Here is a 26,576-nt window from a genome sequence, read left to right as displayed (position 1 = left end):
AAAAGAGGGGATAGAACAGTCTTTTTTTTTTTTTTTTGGAGTTCAATTTACCAAAATATAGCATAACACCCAGTGCTCATCCCATCAAGTGCCCCCCTCAGTGCCCATCACCCAGTCACCCCCACCCCCCGCCCACCTCCTTTCCACCACCCTTTGTTCGTTTCCCAGAGTTAGGAGTCTCTCATGTATAGAACAGTCTTTGAAGCAACACCTTCCCACATGAAAAGCTATGACCAGGAACAGTCCTAGGTGGAGGTTCATTATGTCTGGGGTTGTGGGTGCTTGGCAAGACATGACAGGTGACAGCCCAGGGTAGCAGCATCTGGAGTCAAAGAGCCCCAACATGGGGTGATGAGGTATCCCAACAAGTTGTCACAGGGGCTATGAGGAGCAGTTAGAGCACCTAGGCAGCATTCAAATCTGTCCGCAGGGGACATGATGCTAGCCACCAGCCAGAAGTTCAGAAGCAAGATTCTAACTGAGGAGCATCTTCAGAGGAGTGGGCTTTGCCAAGAGCAAAGCAGGATTCCACTCACAGAGGACCCAATGGACTGGTCAGGACACCCAGCAGGGACTTAGACACAGGCCCTGAGTACTGTACCCATGGTGTCTGATGTCTGCTGGACCTGAACAGTGCTGCGGGGGATTGATTCTTGGGAGTAACACCAAGCCTCGCTATGGGGCTGCGGTGTGGTTGAGCGGGACCATGGTGATGTTGAGTTTGAGAACATGAGGAATCTTCCTAGTCTGGGGACAAAACAGGAGCTTGTTGGGGGAGGCAGGGGGAGGAGCACTTAAGAGCACTCGTCTATGAGAGATTGAGGGATTTCAAGGTTGGGAGTCACTGGAGATGCTCAGTGAAGGATGTGAATGGAAATCAAGGATAAGAAGAGCATTCCAGAATGGTAGCAGAAATAAAGAGAGGTGGCTGCAGCCTGGGGCCTCCTTGGAGGCTGTGCTTAGGAACCTGTCATAGACTCCACAGGCAGTAGGTTGCAGCGAAGCAGGCCTATTAAAGCACGAGAGGCTGGAGACAAGTTTGGGATGCGTCAGATAGGGATGATAGAGGCCTGACCCAGAGTAATTGCTGGAAAATGGCCAGGGAAAGACAAACTATGAATGTAACTTCAGGGAAGGGACTGAATTTTTTCCATATGGTACCAATAAAAACTTCCACTGGCTTTTTAAATGTAGAAATCACTGCAGCCAGGATAGGCTCAGCTATATATGCATGCTGGCTCTCATGGAGGAGAGGAGTAATCTGTGGCCTTGAAATAGAGCACTGCTAACAAGTTACATGGGGGCTTATCTGAGGAACAAGCCCATTGTCATGACTGACATTCCAGCGCGACATTGGGCCAGTCATTAAACTTGCACTGATTAAATTATCATTAGTACTCCTATGACAGCAGCTACTATTTATTAAGTGCCTGTTATATACCAGCCAGGTTCCATACCTTATTTCAGATCCTATAGGGCCAGTGTTATTATTCCCTTTTTACATATGAGAAAGGTGCTTAGTGAATTAAGCAATGTGAGCAAGTTCACATCACTAGTAAGTAGCAGAACTAGGCTTCAGATCTTGGTCTGTCTGACCTGACACCCTGAGATCTTTCTGAGGAAGATCCTATATGGCCTCTGCCTACTAAAAATAGTCTTATTTATGTATAGTTCAGTTGAAAGTCTGTAAATCTAGTTCTTTTCCTCCTTGTTTGAATTCTTGTAACCACAACTAAAAATACCTTTAGGGGTGTCTGGGTGGCTAGGTCAGCTAAGTTTCTGCCTTTGGCTCAGGTTGTGATCCCAGGGTGCTGGGATTGATTCCATGTTGGGTTCCCTGCTCAGTGGGGAGCCCGTTTCTCCCTCTCCCTCTGCCTCTCCCCACCTCCTGCTCATGCTCTTTCGTTCTCTCTCTCTCCATCTCAAATAAATAAATAAAATCTTAAAAAAAATAAAAGTACCTTTAAAACATCATGAATATGTTTTGTACAAACTGGAAAAGTACCTGTAACTTTTCTTTCTTTCTTTTTTTTTTTTTTGATTGTAACTTTTCTTTTATTTCTTACAGTTTCATGGTCCTTTACTCACCTTGGTTGACCTTGTAGATCTGTGCGTAGATATTTCAAAAGGCTGTGTCTACTTGGAGCAGATGCACTTCATTCACAGGTATGGTGATATTCTAATGCTAGTTCTTAAGGACGTCAGCACAGTAATTGCCTGTGGTTTGGGTAAAACATACAGGATAATCAAGTATTTCTAGTACTTCAAAATAGCAAAAGTTTTTGTAAAAAGTCTCTCTCCTCTAAAGACCTCCTAGGGTTACTTGTCTGATCTCTGGAACTTTATTATTAGCATTATTAAATATAGCTTCTGTCATAGGGATCTAGCAGCTCGGAATTGCCTTGTCTCTGTGAAAGACTATACCAGTCCATCACGGGTAGTGAAGATCGGGGACTTTGGACTCGCGAGGGACATCTATAAAAATGATTACTATAGAAAGACAGGGGAAGGCCTCCTCCCCGTTCGGTGGATGGCTCCAGAAAGTTTGATGGATGGAATCTTCACTACTCAATCTGATGTGTGGTGAGTTTAACAGGACACAGAGAAATTCGGGCAGAACCAGCTAACATCAGAGCCAGAAGGGAATATTAAAGGTCATCTAAACTTGTGGGACCATTCCCGGGTCTTGGTATTTTTGCCCCTTACCCTAATCAGTTTTGATCCATTATCTTATGAGTATATGTGAAATAGATACATTTACTTCAAGTGTTCTATCACTTCCCCAAAGTGTAGCGGCCGTGACTAGTAGGAATTGGCACATATGAATCCATGTCCAAGAAAGTGTCCCAATGCCTACTCTTTTGGGATGGGTGGTCATTATTTTATAGGTAGAGTTTAAATCACGGATATCAAAAACATTATGACACCAGGGATGTTTCGATATATCTTTATTTTATTTTTTTAAAGATTTTATTTATCTCTTTATTGTTAGAATAGGACCACTCTGTTTGCTTGTTGACACCAAATTTTGATTAGAGCTTCTAAAAACTGTGAAGATTTGTTCAATAACTTTTAAGCTGGACTGGCCCCCAACAAAACCGGTGACAAGATAAAATTGGGCCTCAGTGTTACCAGTTCACATTCATGCCTTTCCTCTCCTCGTTTACTGGCACTCAAAGTCGAGGGGGTGGGGAGGGGAAGGTGCAGTGCCTTCTTACCCCTACATTAGTCTGTGTGTTGATGCTATGAAAGCCTTAAGGAGATCTGTGGTGCAGTTGCAGCTGGGGAAGAGGAATAAAGTGTGTGTGTGTGTGTGTGTGTGTGTGTGTGTGTGTGCATGCTCCCACTAAGCCTTCCTATCACCTTTGAAGTGTTGCTAGTAGGCAGTTGCTTTTCTACTTCTTCTTGAGGTCAATTTGCTTTTAAGTCTCCCATTTGCCTTTTATGGGCCCAATAATGCCAATCACAAAGTAGACCCCAATAGTCCCAGGAATATTTATGTTGGACAAACTACTCTAAACATGATGTTTGTAATAAGCATAATCAAAGTGAACTCTTAACATCCTTAGGTCTTTCGGAATTCTGATTTGGGAGATTTTAACTCTTGGCCATCAGCCTTATCCGACTCATTCCAACCTTGATGTTTTAAACTATGTGCAAACAGGAGGGAGACTGGAGCCACCGAAAAATTGTCCTGATGATTTGTAAGTTAATTTTGCTAATAGAAGCACCTAAAAATCCAAAAACATGTCTTCATGCAATCTTATGCTTCACTGGCATGGTATTTTAAAATGAAAACTGAAATTTATGGATTTGTGTTGTCTACATAAAATGTAACTTGATTGTAACATTTAGTTTTCTTTTTTTAAAAAAAGATTTTATTTATTTATTCATGAGAGACAGAGAAAGAGAGAGGCAGAGACATAGGCAGAGAGCCCAATGTGAGACTCAATCCCAGGATCCCAGGACCTAAGCTCAACCACTGAGCTACCCAGGCATCCCTGTAACATTTAATTTTCTAAATACATGATTGTCTCTTTTTACATACACATGATATTTCATTTCAGAAACATGATTGAGAAGAGTAGAATATTTTCATACTCTTGATAGATGAATTCTAATAAATAAAAGCTTATTTTATTTATGTGTGTGTGTGTTTACACACACACCCTCATTTTATTTTGGAAGATTTAATTTGGCTAATATCTTAATTTGCATATTAAGAGATTCTATTAAATAAGAATATACTGGACTGCCTTTCTTGATGCAGCTGATATTGGGACATAGTACTATTAAAAAATTACTCAGGTTGCGATCTATTTATGAACTTAACACAGAGTGACTATTCATGACTCTATTAAACTGATGCTGGCTACTATTGAAGTCTAGTAAACTCGAGATTCTCAGGAGAGTAGGTGATTTTGATCTAATTACAAAAGAAATATAAACCCAGTTATTTTGCGGCATAATAATCTACCTTCTTATGAAAAGCCTCAGCAGAAATAACAAGTTTTGCAACTTTTTCTAAGGGATGTTTTACCCAAGAAGTTTCAAAAGGAACAGATGCTGAACAAGTATAAACTCCTCTGTACTGTGCACAATACCATGCCACATATTGTGCGGAATACATAGGTGTTTAAACCATGGCCCCAGCTCTTCAGCATCTCAGAATGTATTTTGAAAGAAAAGAAACACACATGGAACAGTTGCATAACAAGCCAACATGTAATAAAGTGCTAAACTGTGTGGTACAGACAAGTGCAAAAGGAATTAGCAGTATGCGGATACACACCATGGTTGTACTGCCTTGACTATGCTGTGTTATTTTAGAGGATTATTCAGACTGGAGCCAAAAGATGATTAAGAACTGGGCACTTTGGTTGGATGTTCTACTGGTGAATGTTTTTGTATTATTTAAATCTTCCAGCCAGAAGAAGAAGATTAGAATCACCGCTTGTTTCTAATTTAGCTTTGTACAGACTCTGGGACATTTACAGGGGGATCAGATGTACCCATACCTGATTAAGTTTGGTGACTGTCCTTAAAAATGATTCATGATCCTTTGGGGGGAGATGGGCAGAATTCTGTAAATAAGAAGTCAGACATTATACAAAGTTTGAAAACCTTTGGTTTAGGATTTGAGGGAAGACTCTAGCACACCTAAGCAGAAAATACATTTTTATTGGCTAGCAAACCAATCACCGCTTTGCATTTCTTACATGTCTATCAAACACTCAGAAATTTTCCCCAGAATTTCAATGGCACCAAATTTTTATTATCCTGTTAGAATTTTATCTGGCCTGTTTCCCCCCAGGAGGTACCATGTAGCTCATCACAATGACACAGTTTTTTGGGATAGGCACTTTAGGAATCAATCATTGAATTATACATTTTGACTGATGTGTTCACTTATTTTGGAGACGATGGAGGTGGATAATTACTCAGAGGTTGTGGAGCAGGAAAACGTAGGTATGTTGAACTTTGCTCTACCGAGGTGTACCCAAATATGCAACTAAAAGGAGGAGGAAGAAAGAATGCTAGAAAAGTGCCAGAGAGACTTTCCTGTTTAGAGGCAGAAATAGATATTCTATATAACATTTATGTTCTATATTTATGTAACATAGATTTATACAGATTATATAAATACATAACTTAATGTTATATATAGCTTTATGTTGAATAATTCATTGGTTGGCTATATTATTCCCCTAATGTTATAAAAAATATGATGCCCTTAAAGCCAAAATTTTCCATTGGTGGTTTTGAAGTTCATTTGAACATCAGTCATTAAAAAGTAAACAGTGCTCCCAACCCCTGATTGTTGCGTGATCTCAGAGCCCTGGGAAGGGTTAAGGATCCATTGCCAACCAGGAAAACAAGCTGTGTTAGGAAATGGAGCTCTTGGCCATGCCATTCAATCTGGCCACGGCCTTAAGTTGTCATGATAAAGATTAACTACTCTCCTTAGAGTACAGAGGGAACTGATTTTTATTTGAAGCAGTTCTCTAAGATCACAGGCCCAGCTTAGAGAGTTGAAAGTCTGCACTGAGCCAGGCTGCTCCTTCTATTCACTACCTAAATGCTCAGCACCTGGATGCACTCTGGGTCAGGTGAGCCTGTAGATGGCTATGCTGTGCTCAACTATTAATGGAATGCAGGAGTTCAGAGCATTCCTGCCCTTCTTTCCATAGCCTGGGATGTATGGTGGAAAGCCTGGTCCTCAGTATTCTCTTCAACTTTCAGTTTGCACAACATCCACGCCACTTTCGAGAAGAAACGGGATCAAAGGGCAATCTACTTCAAGTGAGAGCTCTTTGGGGTTCTCTCACAGATGTATCACAGTGGCAACTGAAATTACTAGAGAATATCTCAAATGTAGGAGGCCACAATGGGAGGGCATAAAGGCTCACCTTATTTTTACCACTTAAAAAATAAGTACACCTAGATGCCAATTGGATTTCTTCGGGATTGGGTATAATGAGTTAAGGGAGTTCTGGAAAAATCTGTATTTTATGTGCTTTGTTTCAATAGCTGTAGAAACTCATATCCTTAATACTGAAACATGCTTTGAAAATTTCATCTGTTGAATTTCAATTGCCTTATGAATTCAAGGATTTTAATACAGAGACCGATAATGAACATGGCTAATGAGTCTCATGCTATTTTAGAAAACATTGAGGCAAAGAAGAGTAAAGGGTTGGCGTAGTGAATAGAGGAATTTGAACCTGAACACTTAGCCAAGTGAAATATTTCAAGTATGAGTTAGTATTTTATAGAGCTAGAAAAAACTAGCCTTGGCAAATTTTAACAGAGCAAATGACCTAAAAGTTTGTTTACAGTAATATGCTCGAATATTTGCAACTATAACTTAGTACAAGAGCAATGCTGAATCGTGACAAGTGCATGTTTGTAAGGGAAGACCCGAGGCCAAAGGTATAGCTGCTGTTATTAATTTACCTGAAAGATATGAGAAATGCATGTTTTAGGAGTTGTTAGATTCATTTTTTGGGGGGGAGTTGTTAGATTCATAAACACCTTTTCATTCCATTGCCAGCTCAATGCTGTTTAAGAGTGCAAGTTGCACTCTTTATTTTTAAGTGGACGATTGCTTTCTAGAGCTCCTCTCTTCTTTTTTTTTTTTTTTTTTTGCTTGTAAATTGTGCTTTAATTTCTGCAATCAGATATGATGCAGTGAGATATAAGTATAAACTTTCATTGTACATTGGGAAAATAAAAAGCACATTTATACAGATAAAGCCCAACAGCTTATTCCCTTAAAAAAAAAAAAAAGGTTTTGAATGTTTTTAAAGCTAATTCATCTTCAGTGTAAAAACTTGGAGGTATAAACAAACTCAAGATATTATATACAGTAAATTAATGTACATTTCCAAACTTGCACAGTGCAGCATTTTAAACAAAGTAAAGGTCTCATTTCAGCTTTTACTGTTAAGCATAATCCATATCTCAATCTTGAATATAAATGTCACAATATATAAACCCACTGAGAATTCTGTACACAAATACAAGTTTATAGAAATCTGATTTCAAATATAAATACATAAATTGTCATGACCTCACATGTTACAACAGCTTATTTTTCTATTGTAATTAAAAAAAAAATCATAGAAAAATATTTCAATGCACATTCAACTGCTATGACAAGGGCCATGACCTTGTGCCTTTGAACCATACTTTGTGGAGTGTAAAGCATCACACCGGGGAGCTCCTCTCTTCTTAATCTAGGGCAATTTTGTGCTCATTTGTTCCCAGATGGTGGGAGAGAAAGACTTGATATGCTATCAGGTCCTACACTTTTGCCATCAGAAAGTTAAGAATAATGATTGGGTTCGATGTAAATGAAAGCCTCTTAGATAAAAGACAATAGGAATGTCTGTTGAAATAAGTTACATGGATTATACAAGAGGCTGAACTTTAGGAGGGTTGTAGGAGTGGATGAAAAACAGAGTAAGTGGAGACTGCAGGGACGTCTTCTTCCTCCTTCCACTCTCCTTCCTTCTACCTTCTTGATTTTCCTTTTCTCTCCTTCTGAATCATCTCCATTAAGTATCTTGAGTCCTTTATAGAAATGAAGCAGGTGAGGGGTGCCTGAATGGCTCAATAGGTTAAGTGTCTGCCTTCGGCTAAGGTCATGATCCTAGGGTCCTGGAATGGAGCCCCACATTGGGCTCTCTGCTCAGTGGGAAGTCTGCTTCTCTCTCTCCTTCTGCTGTTCCCCTGCTTGTGCTCTCTCTCTTAAACAAATAAAAAGAATCTTAAAAAAAAGAAATGAGGCAGGTTGTAAGTAAGTAAAAAAACTTTATAATTAACATATGGCAAGTCTTGAGAGATTCTATTTACTTTTTGGCAATATCTTTGAATCACAACTGTATTTTCAGAAGGGATATGATTCCAATGGTGAAGTATACTTTCACCGTGCATCTCCTAGGACAACCCTTAGGTGAGTCATCAAGATTCTACTTGCACTTAAACTATTGGTTTAAATTTCACGATTGAATATAAGGCATGATTTTTATTTATTTCAGAGTCTAATCATCCTTCATTCAAATCTTTGTATCATGTCCATTTTTAAATGAGAGTTTATAAAGAAATATGTAAAAGATAGGTTCTCAGTTGTGAATCTAATTTTTAAGTAGAGCCAAGGTTGGTACTCCATATCGAGAATGTAAATTCCTTGTAATGTATCTGAAGTCATCAGATGAATACTGGAAAACAGACCAATATTAGGTTTCTCCAAAATACTCTGATATTGAGTACTAATTCTGACCCAAGGTGCTTGTCAAGAAGCGGAAGAGATGGAAGTGGACTTTGCATGCCACACTATAATGGAATGGAGGTTCCATTATAATTTCTAACATAGGTACCAGCTATTTTAAATACAATACCTATAATTATTTCTTGGTGATTGTCACCTAGTGATTGACTACAGTTGCCCTAGTACCATTGTCATTACTTTAGTTCAAACAATCATTATCTCTCACTTTTCTTCTTTAATATATCCTTTACTTCCAATTTACACTTCTACAATCTATTCATTTCCACATATATCAGCTGGAGTAATTCTCTAAAGATGTGAAGATCATGCCTTCTTAAAAACCTTTAGAAGCTGCCCATTGTAGTGCCATTAAATCCAACTCCTACCCTGGCCTATGAGACCTGCATGATCTTGCCTTCCTCTTCCGCTCTCTTCTATTACACTCTCCCTGTCAAGGACTGCCCTTTGGCCACACCAGCTTTTTTTCAGTTTCTAAAATGAGCGAAGCTCTTTCCAAATTTAGTAATTTACACATGCTTTTCCCTACTCTCGGGTGTTCCCTGCATCTCATCTCTACCCTATTCCCATGACTAGCATCTTATTTTCCTGCAAAGTCCTTTGGCTTAAATGTCATCTCTTCAGAGTGTACTTCTGAGGGCAACTTACTAAGAATGTTCCATCTGTATTATATCTCACATTTGTTTTCTTTAGTACTTTTTTTTAGAACTTGTAATTTGTAATTATTTATTAACCTGTTGATATAGTAATACTAATATTTTTAAAATGTTTATTTGAGAGAGAGAGAGAGCGGACGAGCATGAGCAAGCAGGGAGGGAGGGTCCAGGGAAAGGGAAAGAGAGTCTCAAGCAGACTCCACATGGAGCACCGAGCCCAGTTCAGGACTTCACAAGGGCTTGAGGCAGGCTCCGCTCTGGCCTCCATCCCACAATCCTGAGATCACGACCTGAACCAAAACCAAGAGGCGGATGCTTAACCCAACTGTACCACCCAGGTGCCCCAGTCATACTAATATTTTTAAATACTTCCCAACGTACGTTTCTTTATCAGTTTTTCTCTCCCTGTCCCCAATCTGCCCTCTAGTTTCAGGAAGTAAAAAAAAAAAAAAAAAAAAAAGGCAGATACTTGACCTTTTTTTAGTAAGTCAGTAGACTCAAAAGCCAGGTTTGGAGCAGGGAGAGGTTACCTTGAGCTCCTTATTAGTATGCTAAATGCCAGGTTTGAGTGACTAGAACCTGTAATTCTGTATCAGGATAATCTAATTAAAAAGAGGGAGCAGTAGAAACCCCATTCCCTCTAAGCCCTGGGAGAGTATAGGAAGAAGAGACCTTGACGGAGATAGGAGGGTGAAGATGTTGGATATCTAGGTCCTGAGAAACCTCCTGTAGGCTTCAGTTAGACCAAGTGTGGGCAACTGCCCACCTCTCTCAATTTGGGGGATGGAAAATTGATCATTGAGTGGGGGACCCCTCCCCCATAGTGACATGGAGTAAGGTGGAAGGGCAGACAGAGAAGGTCAAGCTTGCTCTCCTGAGCCTTCTTTGTTTGCCATGTAGTGTGAACATTTTGTTGAAAGCTAGAGATTCAGCCAAGGAGCATCAACAGAAACAGGAAGGATCCCCTGGGTCTTGTGAGCATATGCAGGACATGATGCAGTCCAAGAGAAGGTGATGGCTAGAGTGAGGAAAGGGAGGAGCAGTTCAGTGGGAGCTGGGGGCAAGGAAAGGGTAAAGAAACCATAGGCTGCATGCCTGTGGACTGGACCAGACTGGGCACTCCTTACTGAATTCCTGATTATTTTTCTCTGATACAAGCAAAGATCCAGAGGGCACAGTGGGACCCAAGGGTTCTTCCCTGTGTCATTATAAGTCACATAAGACTTCCACCCAACATATATCATACCACGATCTTGCAGAAGAGGACAGAGGGAGTAGGAATAGCCTAAAACTAGAGATTGAGTTATTATGTGGAAAAGGCTGAGCATTACCTAAAAAGATTGTTTAAAATATTGAATTACACCAGGTTTTAAACTGCATTGTACTTAATGAAGTTAATTTTTTTCCCTCCTAAGTGGGGGCTCTAAGAAAGACCTAATTAGTAGTAGACAATGTAGAAGAGCTAAATTTTTCCCCTGTTCATATGAGATGTAGTGAGATGGGATAAATTTTTGTTACCTTCCCACATTTACTGTATGAATCCCTATGAGGACAGGAGCCACACTACCTCCTCCTCAGCTCTTGATATACTGCTGGTACATAATAAGTGTCCAACAAATCTTTGCTGAATGAATGAACACAGTTAAGAGTGCTACTCAGACATTTTTTAGACAACTGTTAAAGAAAAAAAATGATGTTTCATAAACCAGCTATTAATGTCTGAGGAAACTCAGTTTCTTACTTAACCTGACATTATAATGAAGAGTAAAAGCTTGGAATTGGTTGTTTCTCCCTTGGGTTCTGCCTAAAGATCTATAGCAGATCTTGGAGTAATCTTCGATTTTGTTTTAGATGTCAGTGTCTTCTTAGTCTTCAGTAATTTTTATAGCTGTCAGTTCCCTTATGTGTTGAGTCATCATTCATTCATTTTTTCCAACCATCTATTTGGATTAATAACTGTTAAAAATAATAGCTTGTCAAAAGAAACAGCTTTTAAAAAGACTTTATCTATTCATGAGAGACACAGAGAGAAAGGCAGAGACATGGGCAGAGGCAGAAGCAGGCTTCCTGCAAGGGAACCTGATATGGGACCCCCGGATCACGACCTGGCCAAAGGCTCAGCCACCGAGCCGCCCAGGTGCCCCAAGAAGAACTTTTCTTCTTTTTTAAAATTTTATTTACTTATTTATGAGAGACACAGAGACAGAGAGGCAGAGACACAGGCAGAGGGAGAAGCAGGCCCCAAGCAGGGAGCCCGATGTGGGACTTGATCCCGGGTCCCCACGATCACGCCCTGGGCTGAAGGCGGTGCTAAACCGCTGAGCCATCCAGGCTGCCCCAAGATATAGCTTTTCAAAAGAAGATGTTATCTAACAAAGGTAGTAAACTGCAAGGCACTATTAAGTTAGAAACCAAAAATTTTGTTCTGGTTTATTTAAATTGATTATGGAAAACTGGTAATAACTCAAATGTGTTGCCTTCTAAAATGACCTTACATGGGCTATCAGTACTCATTGCCTAATCATCTCCAAACACTATTTACTTTCATGTCTTTATGTGTATATCCAGGTGGAATCTATTGACCCAGTGCTGGGCTCAAGAACCTGACCAAAGACCTACTTTCCACAAAATTCAAGATCAGCTTCAGTTATTCAGAAATGTTTCATTGAATGGTATTTCTCAATGCAGAGAAGAAGCAGACCACAGTGGAGTCGTCAATGAAGGCTTTGAAGGTAAGTTTGATTTTGAGTCTTTTTCAGAATTTTCTGGTTTTCTCACCAGTGTGAATTGAACAGGTTAAAATGACGTTTTATGGTGAGTAAGAAGAATAATATACTGGCACCATCCTCATAATAATTACGTGCTCATTATACTCCTCTTTGGAAATTATTTTGATTTGTGCACTAAATTGAAAAAAAAAAAACCATAGTGATATGGCCCCTGGATTTATCATCTAAGATAGTAAGGAGGAGATTAACATGTTGGACTATGTTTTCATGAGGTCTGTACTCCCCCCCTCTCATACAAGTTTCAACCTCAAGTGCAGAGCTGAGTTAATTATAGACTGTTAGTTGGTGGCACATCATGATCATTGGTCTATGCAGGGCTTCTTCCTTGTTTGTTTGCTTAGTCCCTTTATCTCCATATTCTTCTGTTCTACTTCCTCTCTCGTCTTGCCAGGCAACCGTTCTAATACCTGTAATGTGTATCTTTTTATTTGTAGGTTTTTAAAAAAATTTTATTTATTTATGATAGTCACAGAGAGAGAGAGAGAAGAGAGGCAGAGACATAGGCAGAGGGAGAAGCAGGCTCCATGAACCGGGAGCCCGACGTGGGATTCGATCCCAGGTCTCCAGGATCGCGCCCTGGGCCAAAGGCAGGTGCTAAACCGCTGTGCCACCCAGGGATCCCTTATTTGTAGATTTTGCTGCAAAATGTGTATTGTTCTGTACACACAGATGCTACTGTGTTTGTAGACCTTCTTTCTTTTCCATTGAGCACTGTTTTTAAGAACTATCCATGTTGCTATGTATATATCTAATCATTGCTTCTAACTGCTGAGTAATTTTATGATGATCACTGGAGTGGTTCATGCCTTGTTACTGTCTAGTCTGAGTCCACAACTTCAATAATTTAGTGAATAAGGCAATAATCTTCTGGAACCATTCGACTGTGATGGGCAGACTAACCTCTTTTAGTTCAATGACAAGTACAAAATGGAATTAAAACCCAGTAGTCACTTAATTCCTTTCCAGAATCAGATTTTGCCTACTTGGCTGTGGAAAGATGAATTTTGAAATGATCCACTCCAGCTGCTCTAGAACTCCTTGCGGCTATTCAAAGTTCACAGGCCCCTTGTGAATGTGGGCATTTTTGCCTAGAAATAAAGCTGGCGAGATAGACCATGAGTCAGAATCTCCCAGAAATCAGGCCTTTCAGTCTTGACAATGACTGATTATATGAAGCTGACGGCTGTCGTGGCGTCTGGAGTGACACCTTGGTCTTCAGTGATGCTCTTGAAGAATAGCAGGGAAGTATAAAAAGCACTGGAAAAAAAAAAACACTGGATGAACATCTGTTTGTCTTGAACACTGCATTTCTGAATATGTCTCTGGGGTAACTTAGACTCCACGACATGCATGGAAATAACACTGATCATTTGGCTTCTTTACTGTGAACAGTTAAGTGACAGACTGGAAAGGGCTGTGCTTGTCCTGAATGTGCATCCTAACTCTTATCAGATAAGCCCTGGTAATGGTCCCACAGTGGCTCCACCTGCCTTCTCATAGCGAGACTCCGCTAATTCTGAGTGCCAGTGGCTGAGCCTTGAGGAGCGCCAACTGAGGCAGCAGCCCCATCTTTTGGGAGGGTTCTGTGCATATTTGTGCCTGTGTGAAGATCACACAGGATAAGGCAAAACAGACTGGAAGCCATTCTGGATACTATCAGGTCCTTCTCATTTTCTAAGCATTTGCTTAATGAATTTTTCTAAATGAAATTTCGATTACATTTTTAAATTTTTTAAAAAATTTATTTAAACAGTTATTGACTTGTTGCAAGGCATAGCATTAAGTATCTAAATTTGATGTGTTCCACTGGGCTGTTTTAAGGGGGAGAAAAGGAGGCAAGAATATTTATTTCCCTTGAGCAATTAGAGTCAATTTCTTTAATTTTGTATATAGAGTTTAATAGTGAGCGCTGCTTTTATTGGCTGTCCTTGTCATAGGGCTGCCTCTGTCCCTACAATTCTGCTGAAGCCATTTGAATCTGCTCCTCTCTGCCTGGTTCTTTTTTTTTTTTTTTAAACAAACATTTTATTTATTTATTCATGAGAGACACAGAGAGAAAGAGGCAGAGACACAAGCAGGCTCCATGCAGGGAGCCCAACATGGGACTCGATCCCAGGTCTCCGGGATCACACCCTGGACTGACGGCAGCGGTAAACCAAGGAGCCACCAGGGCTGCCCTTGGCCTGGTTCTTATTTGTGGTAACATCACATATGGAAACTTGAGAGAAGCCACAATCTGGGGGTGTTTACCAATATGTAAAAGGAAATCTTTTGTTCCTAAGACAGATAAATGGCAGTAACTGAATAGAGCCCAGTGTGTAGACATGTGAACAGCAAGGGAGCATGTTTTTCTTACTAAATCACTGGTCTCATCTCTACAAGGAACACTTAATTGATAAAACCCTAATTCAAATTTGTGAATATTCCTTTTGTGGACCTTATAAAATTAAGCACAGTTATTACCTTTTAAGGCTTAAAAAAGAATTTCTGTGTTATTTCACATCAATCATAGAAATGACTCCCGATTCCTTTCCAGTGTTCCTTTAAACTTTTCAATAATTCATCTCAGTAATTTCTCTCGCTATGTTATTTTATAACTGTATCTACATTTTATTTTTATTTTTTTAAAAGATTTTATTTATTTATTTATGAGAGACACAGAGAGAGGGGCAGAGACACAGGCAGGGAGAAGCCGGCTCTGTGCGGGGAGCCTGATGCAGGAATCAATCCCAGGACCCGGATCATGCCCTGAGTCAAGGGCAGACACTCAACCACTGAGCCACTGAGGTGTCCCTGTATCTACATTTTAAAGATCTTTGTCATGAAACTAATTTACATTTATTGCTAAAACACATATAAAATTATCTAAACAGAATAAAAAGCAAAAGTCTCCTACTTCCTCTCTATCCTTACTCTTCAGTGCTAGCCATAGTTAGCAATTTGGCTATATGCTTTTAGATATTTTTTTATTCATATACAACCGTTTACAGGAATATTCATTTATGTGTGTTTATATATGTACTGGCTGGAGATATCTCTTATTCAGAGATAAGTTGATGTATTCTTGAAGGATGAGTGGGATATAGATTCTCTGGTCAGAGAATCTTTCTTTTTTAAGTGAGCCGATGTGTAAGAATTTGGGGAACAGATGATTTTATGCTACATCTTCTGCAGGGAGCAGGAGGCATTTCCTCTTGCCACTGAGAGGGAATCCATGTTCTGTGGGAGATCAGAGGAAGGATGCCAAGTCCATATAGTGTGTTGGAGAGTCAATAAAAGCTACTGGGAAGAGGTTACTTCCACGCTGGGTTTTGCAGGGAGGTGAGAAAAACAGTATTTTGGGATAGAAGACACAGTATGTAGAAAGGCTGAGAATAATAGAGAATGAGGTGTACATGGGACTACGTGCAGTTTATTACACATGAGGGTGCTAGATGGCAAGGGAGGAAATGGGAGGGAGAGTAGTCATACCTAAACAATCAGGTAAAAACATGAAAATTAAGGAAAGTTGAATTAATGAAGGGTAACAGGTGTAGAGAGGAGGAAATGAAGCCCAGAGGTAGGCATTGTAAGACTTGACTTCTGAGTGATGGAGAGAATAAATAATGGTGAATCCCAGTGATTTGTGAAACTTGGTGAAGAGTGATTCTCTTCTCAGAAATGTGGGGCATAGGAGGAAGAATAGCTTTGCACAGGTTTGGTTTGAGCTGGCTATGGGATAAGTGGAGAAGCCTCCTATTCAGGCGAAAGGTCTGTCCTATAAATATAGGTAGTTGGGGGGATCCCTGGGTGGCTCAGCGGTTTAGTGCCTGCCTTTGGCCCTGGGCGCGATCCTGGAGTCCTGGGATGGAGTCCCGCTTCGGGCTCCCAGCATGGAGCCTGCTTCTCCCTCCTTCTGTGTCTCTGCCTCTCTCTCTCTCTCTCTCTCTCTCTCTGTCTATCATAAATAAATAAATCTTCAATAAAATAAATAAATAAATATAGGTAGTTGAAGTCCAGGATGTAGATGAGGTCATTCAATTAGAGTGTAGAGAATAAGAAGAGGAGTGAATGGTGGTTGGGACCCAGAGATCAGCCGAGATACTGGAGGCTGGCAAAAAAAAAGGATGGTGGCATGGAGAGGAGAAGCCAAAGGGGGACAAGAGGGTCATAAGAGAGTATTGCCAAACCCAAGGGAGAAAGGCTCTTGGAGGAGAGAGTGGATAAATGCTGCAGAGGTAAAGAGTTCCAGAGGGATGCAAGAATTTTACAGTTGACATGTATTGTACTTTAAAATCTCTTTGCTCATAGAGTCCTTTTCTTCTAATGTGTGCAGACATTTTATAAAAATCAAAGAGGCTGCTGTAAGGGGCTTAAAAGGGCCTGAGAGCTGAGCTTTCCCTTAGTCTCTACCAGAAGACTCTATGAATCCTTAAGAAAATCTTTGTACTATGTTGCATTACCTGGTTCATCTGTGAGACTGAGATAAGTAACAAACAATGCTCACATTAAATATATATGACAAAACTCTTTTTTTTTTGACAAAACTCTTTTTGTGAATGGCTTTTAACTGCAGTATTAGCTAATCTTATTGTAGCCTTTTTCAATGTGTCATTCACTGAGCTATGTGGGTTAACTCATTAAATACAATAGCCGTATGACATGGGTATTAGATATTATATCACCATTTTATAGCTGAGAAGACTGAGGTTTAGCAACTTGCCAGGGGTCACACTGCTGAAGTAGGGCTGGGGTGTGGCTTCTGTCCTAGTATAGTTGGAGTATGGCTTCTACTCTCAGCCTTCACAGAAACACGGCTGTCATAAGGAAAATACCCACACGCTTTCCCCAATTTGTTACCAACAGTGTGTTGTGCAGTTAGGGATAGTAAAAGAACTTATTACTTCTGGCTTACCAGAAAAGATATCCCAATTTGTCTTGGTCATTTAGGTGCCAAGTTGTTGGCAGACTGAATTAAAATTCTAAGTAATACTTAAAAAATAATGAAGCAGACAAACACGCAGAATAATGATGCAGCAAGAGTTTAACAGGGAATATAATCAAACTTTGATAATTTGGATGGAACGAGCATTTCTGTGCCATGACAGAAATTCAATTTTAGTAAAAGAGAAATTCTCATTCTGTTATTTACAACGAATGTAAATCCTGATGGTAAGGAATGGAAAGAGATATGAGAATCATTAAAAATTTTGATTATTGAGATGTGACTGAACAAAGGGGGCAGAGAGAAGAAATAAACTCTCAGGCAGTGTTTGCATATTTGCAAAGGACAGAAATCATAAAACAGTCCCTTCAAGGGAAGCCTAAACTTAATTACCTTTTTAATAAGAGAGAATGTGTTTAATAATAGTTTACCGCTCTGCAGACTGGTAGGCATATTTAGCAAAGCAGTAAGATGTCTGTTTTGACTGTTATTACTGGAGATACATAAGAAGGTAAGAAAGCCATTGAAAGGGCTTTTTTGAAAGAAAAAAAAAAGCCAGGGGGTGGTGGGCATTAGGATTACAGAGAGCAATAATACCATGCCTATCCTATGGTCCTACTGACCTAATGGGGTAGAGAGGGGATAGAGAGAGATTAGTAACATATCTGGGCATCTAGTAAAAATATCCCAGTGACTTCATCCAAACATTTTTGTAAACATCACCTCATCAGTCCCAGAGAGTTCTACAGGAAACAAATCTAAATGCTCCTCTGCTGTTCTAAACATAGCCAGTCAGCCGGCATATGTCTCGTCTGTAAATACCCTGTCTTGCTTGGAAGTCTTTATTTTAATATTTCCCTCTTAAAGAAAGGGTTGCCGAGCACATGCTATCTTTGTTCAGGATCTCTGCTGTGAGATCTGACCTGCAGGCTTTCTATTCAGTTTTAAACAAAAATAAACAAACAAAACACCCTCCTCCCCACCATCTCTCATAAGTTCTTTATGCAATAAGAAGATGTATTAATTGCTGAAAGCTTGCCAGGGTCAAGTTACTAAATATTGCTCTAAGTACTCTAAACCAATGAAGTAGTTAGCTAATGATTTTTCTTTGACGCACGGTGCCAGAATTTGTAAAAAGAATTTATGTGCTTTATATAAAAGGTTTTTTTTTTCAAATAACTCAACAAGAGGCAAAAAAAAAAATTAAACCACATATGGGTAATAAGTTTCCAAATATGCTATTTAATGGATTCAAGGTATGAAAATGAAGCTGCTGATAACATGAGAAGCTAGACCTTCATTGTAAATTTAAGTTTTGAAATTTTTTCAGCTTTTCCTTTAGCCTAATTTCTTTAAGTCTTTCAGGAACATCTTAATTTCCTCAATAATCTGGACCAATGGACTATTTAAAGCTATCTTATTTCTTCCTATCACTTTTTGATATTTTTGGTATCTTATTTCTTCCTATCACTTTTTGATATTTTGGGTTAATATTATCATATAGAAAACTTTTTTTGTGAGTTTCCCAGTGGCTCTCAGTACCTATCTGTTGACCATAATAATAATAACAGTAGGATGCTTCCAAAGATATTCAGCACTTAGGCATTAACCAAGCTTGGCATCTGATTTCTACAGGGTGGATATTTTATACCACTATGTAACTATCTATGTGGTTTGAAATGGGCTACCATGCTGTTTGAATGCTGAAGAGGAACACGAAATGATGGCCAGGAGTTTGAGCCCGTAGCTTAGCCATCTTGTCCTTTGACAGCGTGTGAAGGTCTGCAAAAGAAACGTGGACCTCCTAAAACAGAGCAGGGATAGTAGTTCACATGCTCTTACAATCAAATAAGCTTCATAGTTCAGGCAGATGGATTCAATTCCATCGGCAAAAAGTAGCTACAATGCACCTCCCTTAGTCCACTGAGGTTGCTTCTTTTCCCCATGTTTCCATTTATATTCATTCTAAAGAAACCCAAGCTGGGTGTACGTCAGGGTTAAGTGTAAAAGGTTGACCGTTCAGCAGGTCTCACCCTCCTTAGTGACACACATTTGGATGCTTCTTGCTGGAAGAATGATGGAGACAAAGAAAGGACCACTATCTGATTTGTAAAATATATATTTTGAAGGAACAATAATATTTCTAATCAAATTTTTCATCCAGGTAGTAACACTCAGCAACTGGAAAGCATTGATCACAAACAATCTCCGTAATACACATTTACATATGTATGTTTGTATTGTGTGCCTGTCCCTTTTGAGTATCCAGCATTTTGTGAAATGTTTCAGAAGCTCTGCTGTTAAGTTTCAGCAAGAATGCTTATACTTTTTCTCTGTGTAAAAAGGTCAGTCTTTAAGTAGAGAAAGACAAAATAATCTGAGCATAATTGTGAAGAAGGCTGAGTACCCTCTGGCTGCCCATTTTTCTGCTGCCTCCTTTCTGACCCCACACACAGGAGCATCCAGAGTCTGTGCCTTTCAAGGACTCCTGTAGGGCACATTGCCCACCAACTTAGCTCCTCCTCATAGAGCGCAGCGGCCCTGCCCTCTCATAGGGGAGGGTGAATATAATATAGGGACACAGTCTGGGTTCCAATTGCAGCTGTGTGACCTTGGGCAAATTATTTAACCCCTCTGTGCCTCAGTTTCCTCAACTGTTAAATGGGGATAATATAAGCATCTACTTAATAGAAGGAGAATGAGTTGAGATACATATATAGTTTGGAAAGGTGAAGTGCCTGGCGTGTAGTATGTGCTCCATGTTAACAACAACAACAATCATCATCACTATTATTATATTTCATATCATTTTCCTTCTCCCTCAACTCTGGCATCAAAACTTGCCAAGCTATCCATTCCCTATCAGCCGGGTGAGCTCACAAGCACACTAGTTTATTTGCTAAATAGTATTAATGCAACTTGTCCCAGGGAGGTAGCTGAGGGGGACCAGCCACACTGATTCACACCCTGCACTCCTGCCTTGGGCTCCTTGTTCTCGCTGTTCTCTTTTCCTTGAACACTCTTCTTCAGATAGCCATGTGCTGAATTCCCTCACTTGATTCAGGTCTCTACTTCAAATTTACTTCATTAGAGAGGACTTTGCTGCATATCATCTAAAGTAGCAACACCCTTGGGCAGCCTGGGTGGCTCAGCAGTTTAGCACCTGCCTTTAGCCCAGGGCCTGATCCTGGATACCTGGGATCGAGTCCCGTGTCGGGCTCCCTGCGTGGAGCCTGCTTCTCCCTCTGCCTGTGTCTCTCTCTCCACTCTCTGTGTTTCTCATGAATAAATAAATAAAATCTTTAAAAAAATAAAGTAGCAACACCCTTCCACCACCCCATTATTTTTTTTGTCCCCTTTTCCTGCTATTCGTCACCACCTGACATAGACTTAGTTGTCTACTACTTTACTGTCTGTCTCCCCCTATTAGAATGTAAACCCCAAAGAGGACAACTTTGTTTTGTTCTTTGTTGTCTCATCAATTCTTAGAACAGAACCTGGTATGTGTTAAGCATCTAGTGAATATCTCAATAAATGATTAAATTACTCAATAGAAAAGACTGTATCTTTCAAGGTGGATATTTTAGCTGGCGGGACTAAAAGGTAAGCACTTTTGACATAAAGGCCACTTAATTCCTATCCCCAAGGCTGTGACCTGTTCATTTATGACAGAGTTATCATCTCTGTGCTCTCCTCACATTTATGTATTCCTTTTATATGTAGCACACATTGTCTTCTATAGTAATGTTACTGCTCCCCTACTAGCCGACAGTAGCCTCAAGGACAAAGAGCATATCTGATTTATCTCTGTATTCCCTTGGTGGTCCTCATCAGTGTTTGCTGAACCAATTTATAAGGTTGGTATTGTTATAATTCTTGTACAGCCTATGTATCATGGGGACAGAAAGTCAATGAGATAGTAGTATAACTTTCACATTTTTTTTTCACAGATGAAGATGGCAGTGTGATCTGTTTGAATTCAGGTGACGTTACGTCAATTGCCCTAATGGAAACCAAGAATCAAGAAGGGTTAAACTATATGGTACTTGCTACCGAACGTAGCCAAGGTGAAGAAAATTCTGAGGGTCCTCTAGGCTCCAAGGAATCTGGATCTTGTGGTCTGACGAAAGAAGAGAAGGAACCACATGCGGACAAAGATCCCTGCCAAGAAAAACAAGTGGCTTACTGCCCTCCTGGCAACCCTGAAGGCCTGAACTATGCCTGTCTCACTCACAGTGGATATAGAGATGGGTCTGATTAATAGCTCTGTTTGGGAAATGCAGAGTTGAGATAAACACTCTCATTAAGTAGTTACTGAAAGAAAACCCTAGTAGAGTGATAGATGTGGTAGTCTGTGACTCCAAATTAACACTGAAAAGTTCCTGAATTCCTGAACTCTTGATTCCAAGAGCCATTTGGTTTCAGTTGTGGCCATCCCCATAACAACTGCCTAACCTTCGGCAGAATTCCCATTGAACCACGAAACATTTGGAAAGCTTAGGAAGACTCAAGAAGTTGGAAGGGAAACTGTTCCTCCTCTCCCTTGAGGTCCCTTAGTCCATTGCTGCAGCAGAAGCATCTTGATTAGATGGTGAGAGACAAAATAGCTTTATATCCCCAAGGGGGATATACATATACATATATACATATACATATATATACATACACACATACATATATGTGGAAATGACAAGGGGGAATTCCCTCTACACACATAGAAGTAACCAGCACCTAGGACACGAGGAATCATTTGGAAAGCTATTACTACAGTAAAACATTGTCTTTAATGACTATTCTAAAATACTTTTATTTTAGAGGCTTCAGTCATATTGAAAATAGGATCACGAAAAGAGCTCTAAATCCTGAAGTTTAGCATTCCACAGACTTTGGGTTATATAAAAATCGCTCTGTGACTTGTGTACTTCTATGGAAATTAACTAATATAAAGATCGTTTTTATTTGCCATATCTGTCTTATACATAAAATAGCTAGGATTCCATTTAGTATCAATTCTCCTTAAAATTAAATATGAATGATTGTATGATGTTAATTTAAGTTCTGTAATTTTTTAATGACTCCGTGAAATAATAGATACCTAAATAAGAACTATTAAAAAATTCTTCAGAGAAATATTCTGATTAAAGCCAATCATGTTTTGTTGCAGCCACCCTTTTAAATCTGAATGCCTCAACCCCTGTCTAAGGGCAACTCTAATGAAAGCAACCTGTATGTTATTCAGTTGCAGTATACAGGATGTTTGCTAGATATGAAAGACACTTTGATAATAAAATTTGATAAAGACTACTCCTGGAAGAAGATCGTGTATCCATTTGCACCTGGGATAATTTAGTTCAGTTTTTAACTTGTTTATGGCCTGAGAGGATGCACCCGTTGGCTGCATGGTGAGGAACACGGGCAAGTCAATGCATGAGTTCTATGGGGAACAGCCCCCAGGGAAAGGTCCAGGATCTGTGGCCTCTGCTACATCTGTTATTCCATGGAAAGAGGCAGGATATTTTCTCTCTAATCTTCTGATGTTCTAATAGTCATTTATCATTCTTTTCGCTTGCCCAGTATATGATGCCCCTTTCCATGTTGGAGAATTCCTCTACCTTCATCTTCTGGGTGGGAGCCAGCCATTGGCTCCCCCAAGATCTCTTGCAGCAAGAAGGCAGTAATGTGACCCCCACCACTCAAACACACCTACCACAGGCTTCTAATTGAGAGGTAAGGAAGCAAAGAAACAGGGCCCACCGTGAGTCTTCCCAGGTGGTGGTGGCCTCTATAGTTGGTCTGACTCCTGGCATCCAGTGTTGAGGCCCAAGAGAGTCTGCAGAGCAGATCTGGAGCCTGGTGCTTCTTGCAGTCACAGTAGCCAGATTAGACTGGTTCTGCTGTCTGCCTTGAACCAATGCTCCTGGTTCCAGTCTGGCTCTCAAGCTCTCCCAGGGATCTCCCGAGTTACCCTCGTATCCTTTTAATAAATGCTTTTCTTTTAAATCAGAGTCAGTTTCTGTTGCTTGCAACCAGGACTTTTGCTCTGCCAGTAGCATGGACCTTTATTTTGGAATAGACAAGAGAAATGAAAAATATAGAGAAAAACTGGATTTTCAGTACATTTGCACTATAGTTTGGACAATAAAGAAATGTACAGAATATCTGAGGAGAAGAGCCCATAAAATATCATGTTTCAGCTATACAATACATGTAAATTAGTAGTCTTTTTAATAATTCATAATGAATAATATTGGTAGAAATATTTAATGCAAAATAAAATAATGGCTGAAATCTCATGAGTAAAATTTATTATAGGTAAAAGTGATAAAATACAAATGACTGGTAATATTGAAAACTATGTAAGTTAATTCTGGAAAAATTAGACCTTATAATCAAGAGGGAAAAATTGGCAATTGCTAAAAATATTACTTGTTAAAGTGTTTTTCACCAAACATTAATGGAAGAATAGAATCTTAGTGATACATTATTTTATCTGCAAAATATGACCTGGAAAAATATAAAAAATAGTGAAAGAGATTATAAGGGAAAGGAGAGAAAATGAGTGGGGGAAAATTAGAGAGGGTGACAAAACATGAGACACTCCTAATTCTGGGAAATGAACTAGGGATAGTGGAAGGGGAGGTGGGCAAGGGGATGGGGTGACTGGGTGATGGGTACTGAGGGGGGCACTTGACGGCATGAACGCTAGGTGTTATGCTATATGTTGGCAAATCGAACTCCAATAAAAAAAAAATGGCTCCCGAAGGCAAAGTTTATAATTGGTAAGAACAAAACACAAAATACAACAGCTAATTATAAATCTAATCTTCATTTTACTTTAATTTTTGCTCATTGAAGCATAATTGGCATAAAATATCCTGTTAGATTCAGGCATATGTCATGATGATTCGATATTTTTATACATTACAAAATGATTCTCACAATAAGTCTAGTTACCATTTGTTAAAGTAATTACAATATTATTTATTATATTCCCTATGCTTACATTACCTAGGTACGTTACATCCTCATGACTTATTTATTTTCTTTTTTTTTCTGACTTATTTATTTTCTAACTAGCAATTTGTACCTCTTAATATACTTCACCTATTTCACCTGCCTCTACTAACCCTTCCCCCTCTGGTAACTAACAATTTCCTGTATCTATGAGTTTGTTTCTGTTTTGTTTTGTTTGTTCATTTGTTTTGTTTTTTATATTCCATGTATAAGTGAAATCATATGGTATTTGTCTTTCTCTGTCTGACTTATTTCATTTAGCATAATACCCTCTAGGTCCATCCATCTAACTTTCATTTTAGATTGTTCAAGGAAAAGATATCATTCATAAGGAAAAGTAAGTTGCAAATGAATATCGTTTATAAACAGCAACAACAACAAACTAGTGGTTATAAGTATAGAGAACAAACTAGTGGTTGCCAGAGGGGAAGGGGGTGGAGGGTTACATGAAATAGGTGAAGGGGATTAAGAGGTACAAAAAAAGAAAACAAAATAAAGAAATATTGTTTATAATTTAACATTGCCAACCAAACAAAGATTTACCTAGATGAAGTTAATATGTTGATATAATTACGATGAAGATGCTTTACTTAAAATGCCCTTAGGGAAAGAGTCGGTCCCTGGGCCCAGATATGCTCTCTCTTGCTCACCCATACTGGTTTTGCCTGGCTTATTAGAGCTCCTTACCTATTCTCTGCTTGTCTGAATCCCACTCACCGTTTAGGATCAGCTCATATTCCAACTGTTTGGAAAGGCTTGTCCCTAACTCCGTCTCCTCTCCCCTCTCAGAATTATTATTGCCCTTCTTGTCTTTACATCTCATTTAACAGTAACCACATATATCTCCATCCAATTTCCATGTACCTTACCCACTTGAATAAATAGCAAGCTCTCTGCAGACAAGGTGATGTCTTTTAACCCTTGGTATCTTCTCTCAGCCCAAATAATGTTTAATGGATTAATTGGCTGATTTTCTCATCATCTTTTTACAACACATTTCACAACAAGTCTTCACTGGCAGCTCTTAGAAAGGATGCCAGAAAATTGGTCTAATGCCAAGGGGGGCTCAAGAGGATTCTTTTGATCCTGAGTCATCTCCTAAGACCTACATAGATTATAGAAGTTAGGAGACTGCTTTGAGGTTCGAACCAGACTTAGGGTAGGCCTGAAATTCTGGAAGCTCTTGAAATGATGGAGAACATATGATAAAGGGGTAAAAATGTATTTTACCATTATCAGTTTCTTCCCTGTCTCAAATCCACCTTTTATCCTCAGAATGGCCTTGTGTGAAATGTTTCTAATGGCTGCATAAAATCTCTTAGGATGGGTTTGTTGTGGTGTACTGCCCCCTCGTAGAGCTACCTATTTATTTATTCATTCATTCATTCATTCATTCATTCATTCAATAAGTATTTTTTGAGTGCTTGCCAGATAGAAAGCATTGTTATAGGCACTAGGAATAGAGTAATAAACAAAGCAAAGTCTCTGCCTTGCTGGAGGTTACATTCTAGAATTTTAGGTGGGTTAAAAGACATAATAAATAAACAAAAATATCTATGATGATACACTAAAGGTGTCTTATAGCATTATCAAGTGGAGTTTATTCCAGAGATACAAGAATATTTTGATATCCACAAATCAGTCAATGTGATATACAACATTACCAAAATGGAGGACAAAAATCATATAATCATCTCAATAGATGCAGAAAGAGCATTTGACAAATTCAACATCCATTTATGACAAAACCTCACAACAAAGTGAATATAGAGGGAATGTACCTCAACTTAATACAGGTCATTTATATATTCCAGCCCACAGTTAACATCATACTTAATGGTGAAAAGCCGGAGGCTTTTCCTCTAAGATCAGGAACAGGACAAGGATGTCCATTCTCACCACTTTTGTTCAATGTAATATTGGAAGTCCTAGCTAGAGCAATTAGGCCAGAAAAAGAAATTAAAGACACCTAAATTGGAAAGGAATGAGTAAACTGTCACTGTTTGCAGATGATATGATATTATATATAGAAAATAATAAATACTTCATCAAAATACTGTTAGAACTAATAAATACTTCATTAAAAACCATGAGAACTAAAATTCAGCAATGTTGCAGGATACAAAATCAACACACAAAAATCTGCTGTTTTTAAAATACTAATAGCAAACTATTAGAAAGAGAAATTAAGTAAATCTCATTTATAATTGCATCAAGAAGGATAAGATACATAGATGTAAATTCAGCCAAGGAAGTGAAAGACCTATTATATATTTAAAACTACAAGGCATTAATGAAACAAACTGAGGAAAACATGAATAAATAGATTTCCTATACTTACAGATTGGAAGAATTAAGATTATCAAAATATCCATACAACCCAAAGCAAGATACAGATTCAG

The 26,576-nt window shown here is 39.1% G+C and overlaps 1 protein-coding gene across 4 annotated transcripts in view; it reads left to right on the top strand.

Moving 5' to 3' along the window:
- ROS1 (ROS proto-oncogene 1, receptor tyrosine kinase) overlaps positions 1 to 22,464 on the top strand; it is a 122,487-nt gene extending 100,023 nt beyond the window's left edge. For all 4 annotated transcript variants that reach the window (XM_041745095.1, XM_041745096.1, XM_041745097.1 and 1 more), the window contains 5 exons: positions 2,069 to 2,166; positions 2,380 to 2,583; positions 3,570 to 3,704; positions 12,016 to 12,179; positions 21,111 to 22,464. In XM_041745095.1, coding sequence (XP_041601029.1) covers positions 2,069 to 2,166; positions 2,380 to 2,583; positions 3,570 to 3,704; positions 12,016 to 12,179; positions 21,111 to 21,421 — 912 coding nt within the window. In that variant the 3' untranslated portion in view covers positions 21,422 to 22,464. The remainder of the gene's footprint in view (positions 1 to 2,068; positions 2,167 to 2,379; positions 2,584 to 3,569; positions 3,705 to 12,015; positions 12,180 to 21,110) is intronic.
- The last annotated feature ends 4,112 nt before the right edge of the window (positions 22,465 to 26,576 follow it).

The sequence above is a fragment of the Vulpes lagopus genome, chromosome 2 (assembly GCF_018345385.1).
Source record: "Vulpes lagopus strain Blue_001 chromosome 2, ASM1834538v1, whole genome shotgun sequence".
Taxonomy (NCBI): domain Eukaryota; kingdom Metazoa; phylum Chordata; class Mammalia; order Carnivora; family Canidae; genus Vulpes; species Vulpes lagopus.
The sequence above is the reverse complement of the archived record's forward strand: the minus strand, read 5'-3'. Positions and strand labels throughout refer to the sequence as shown.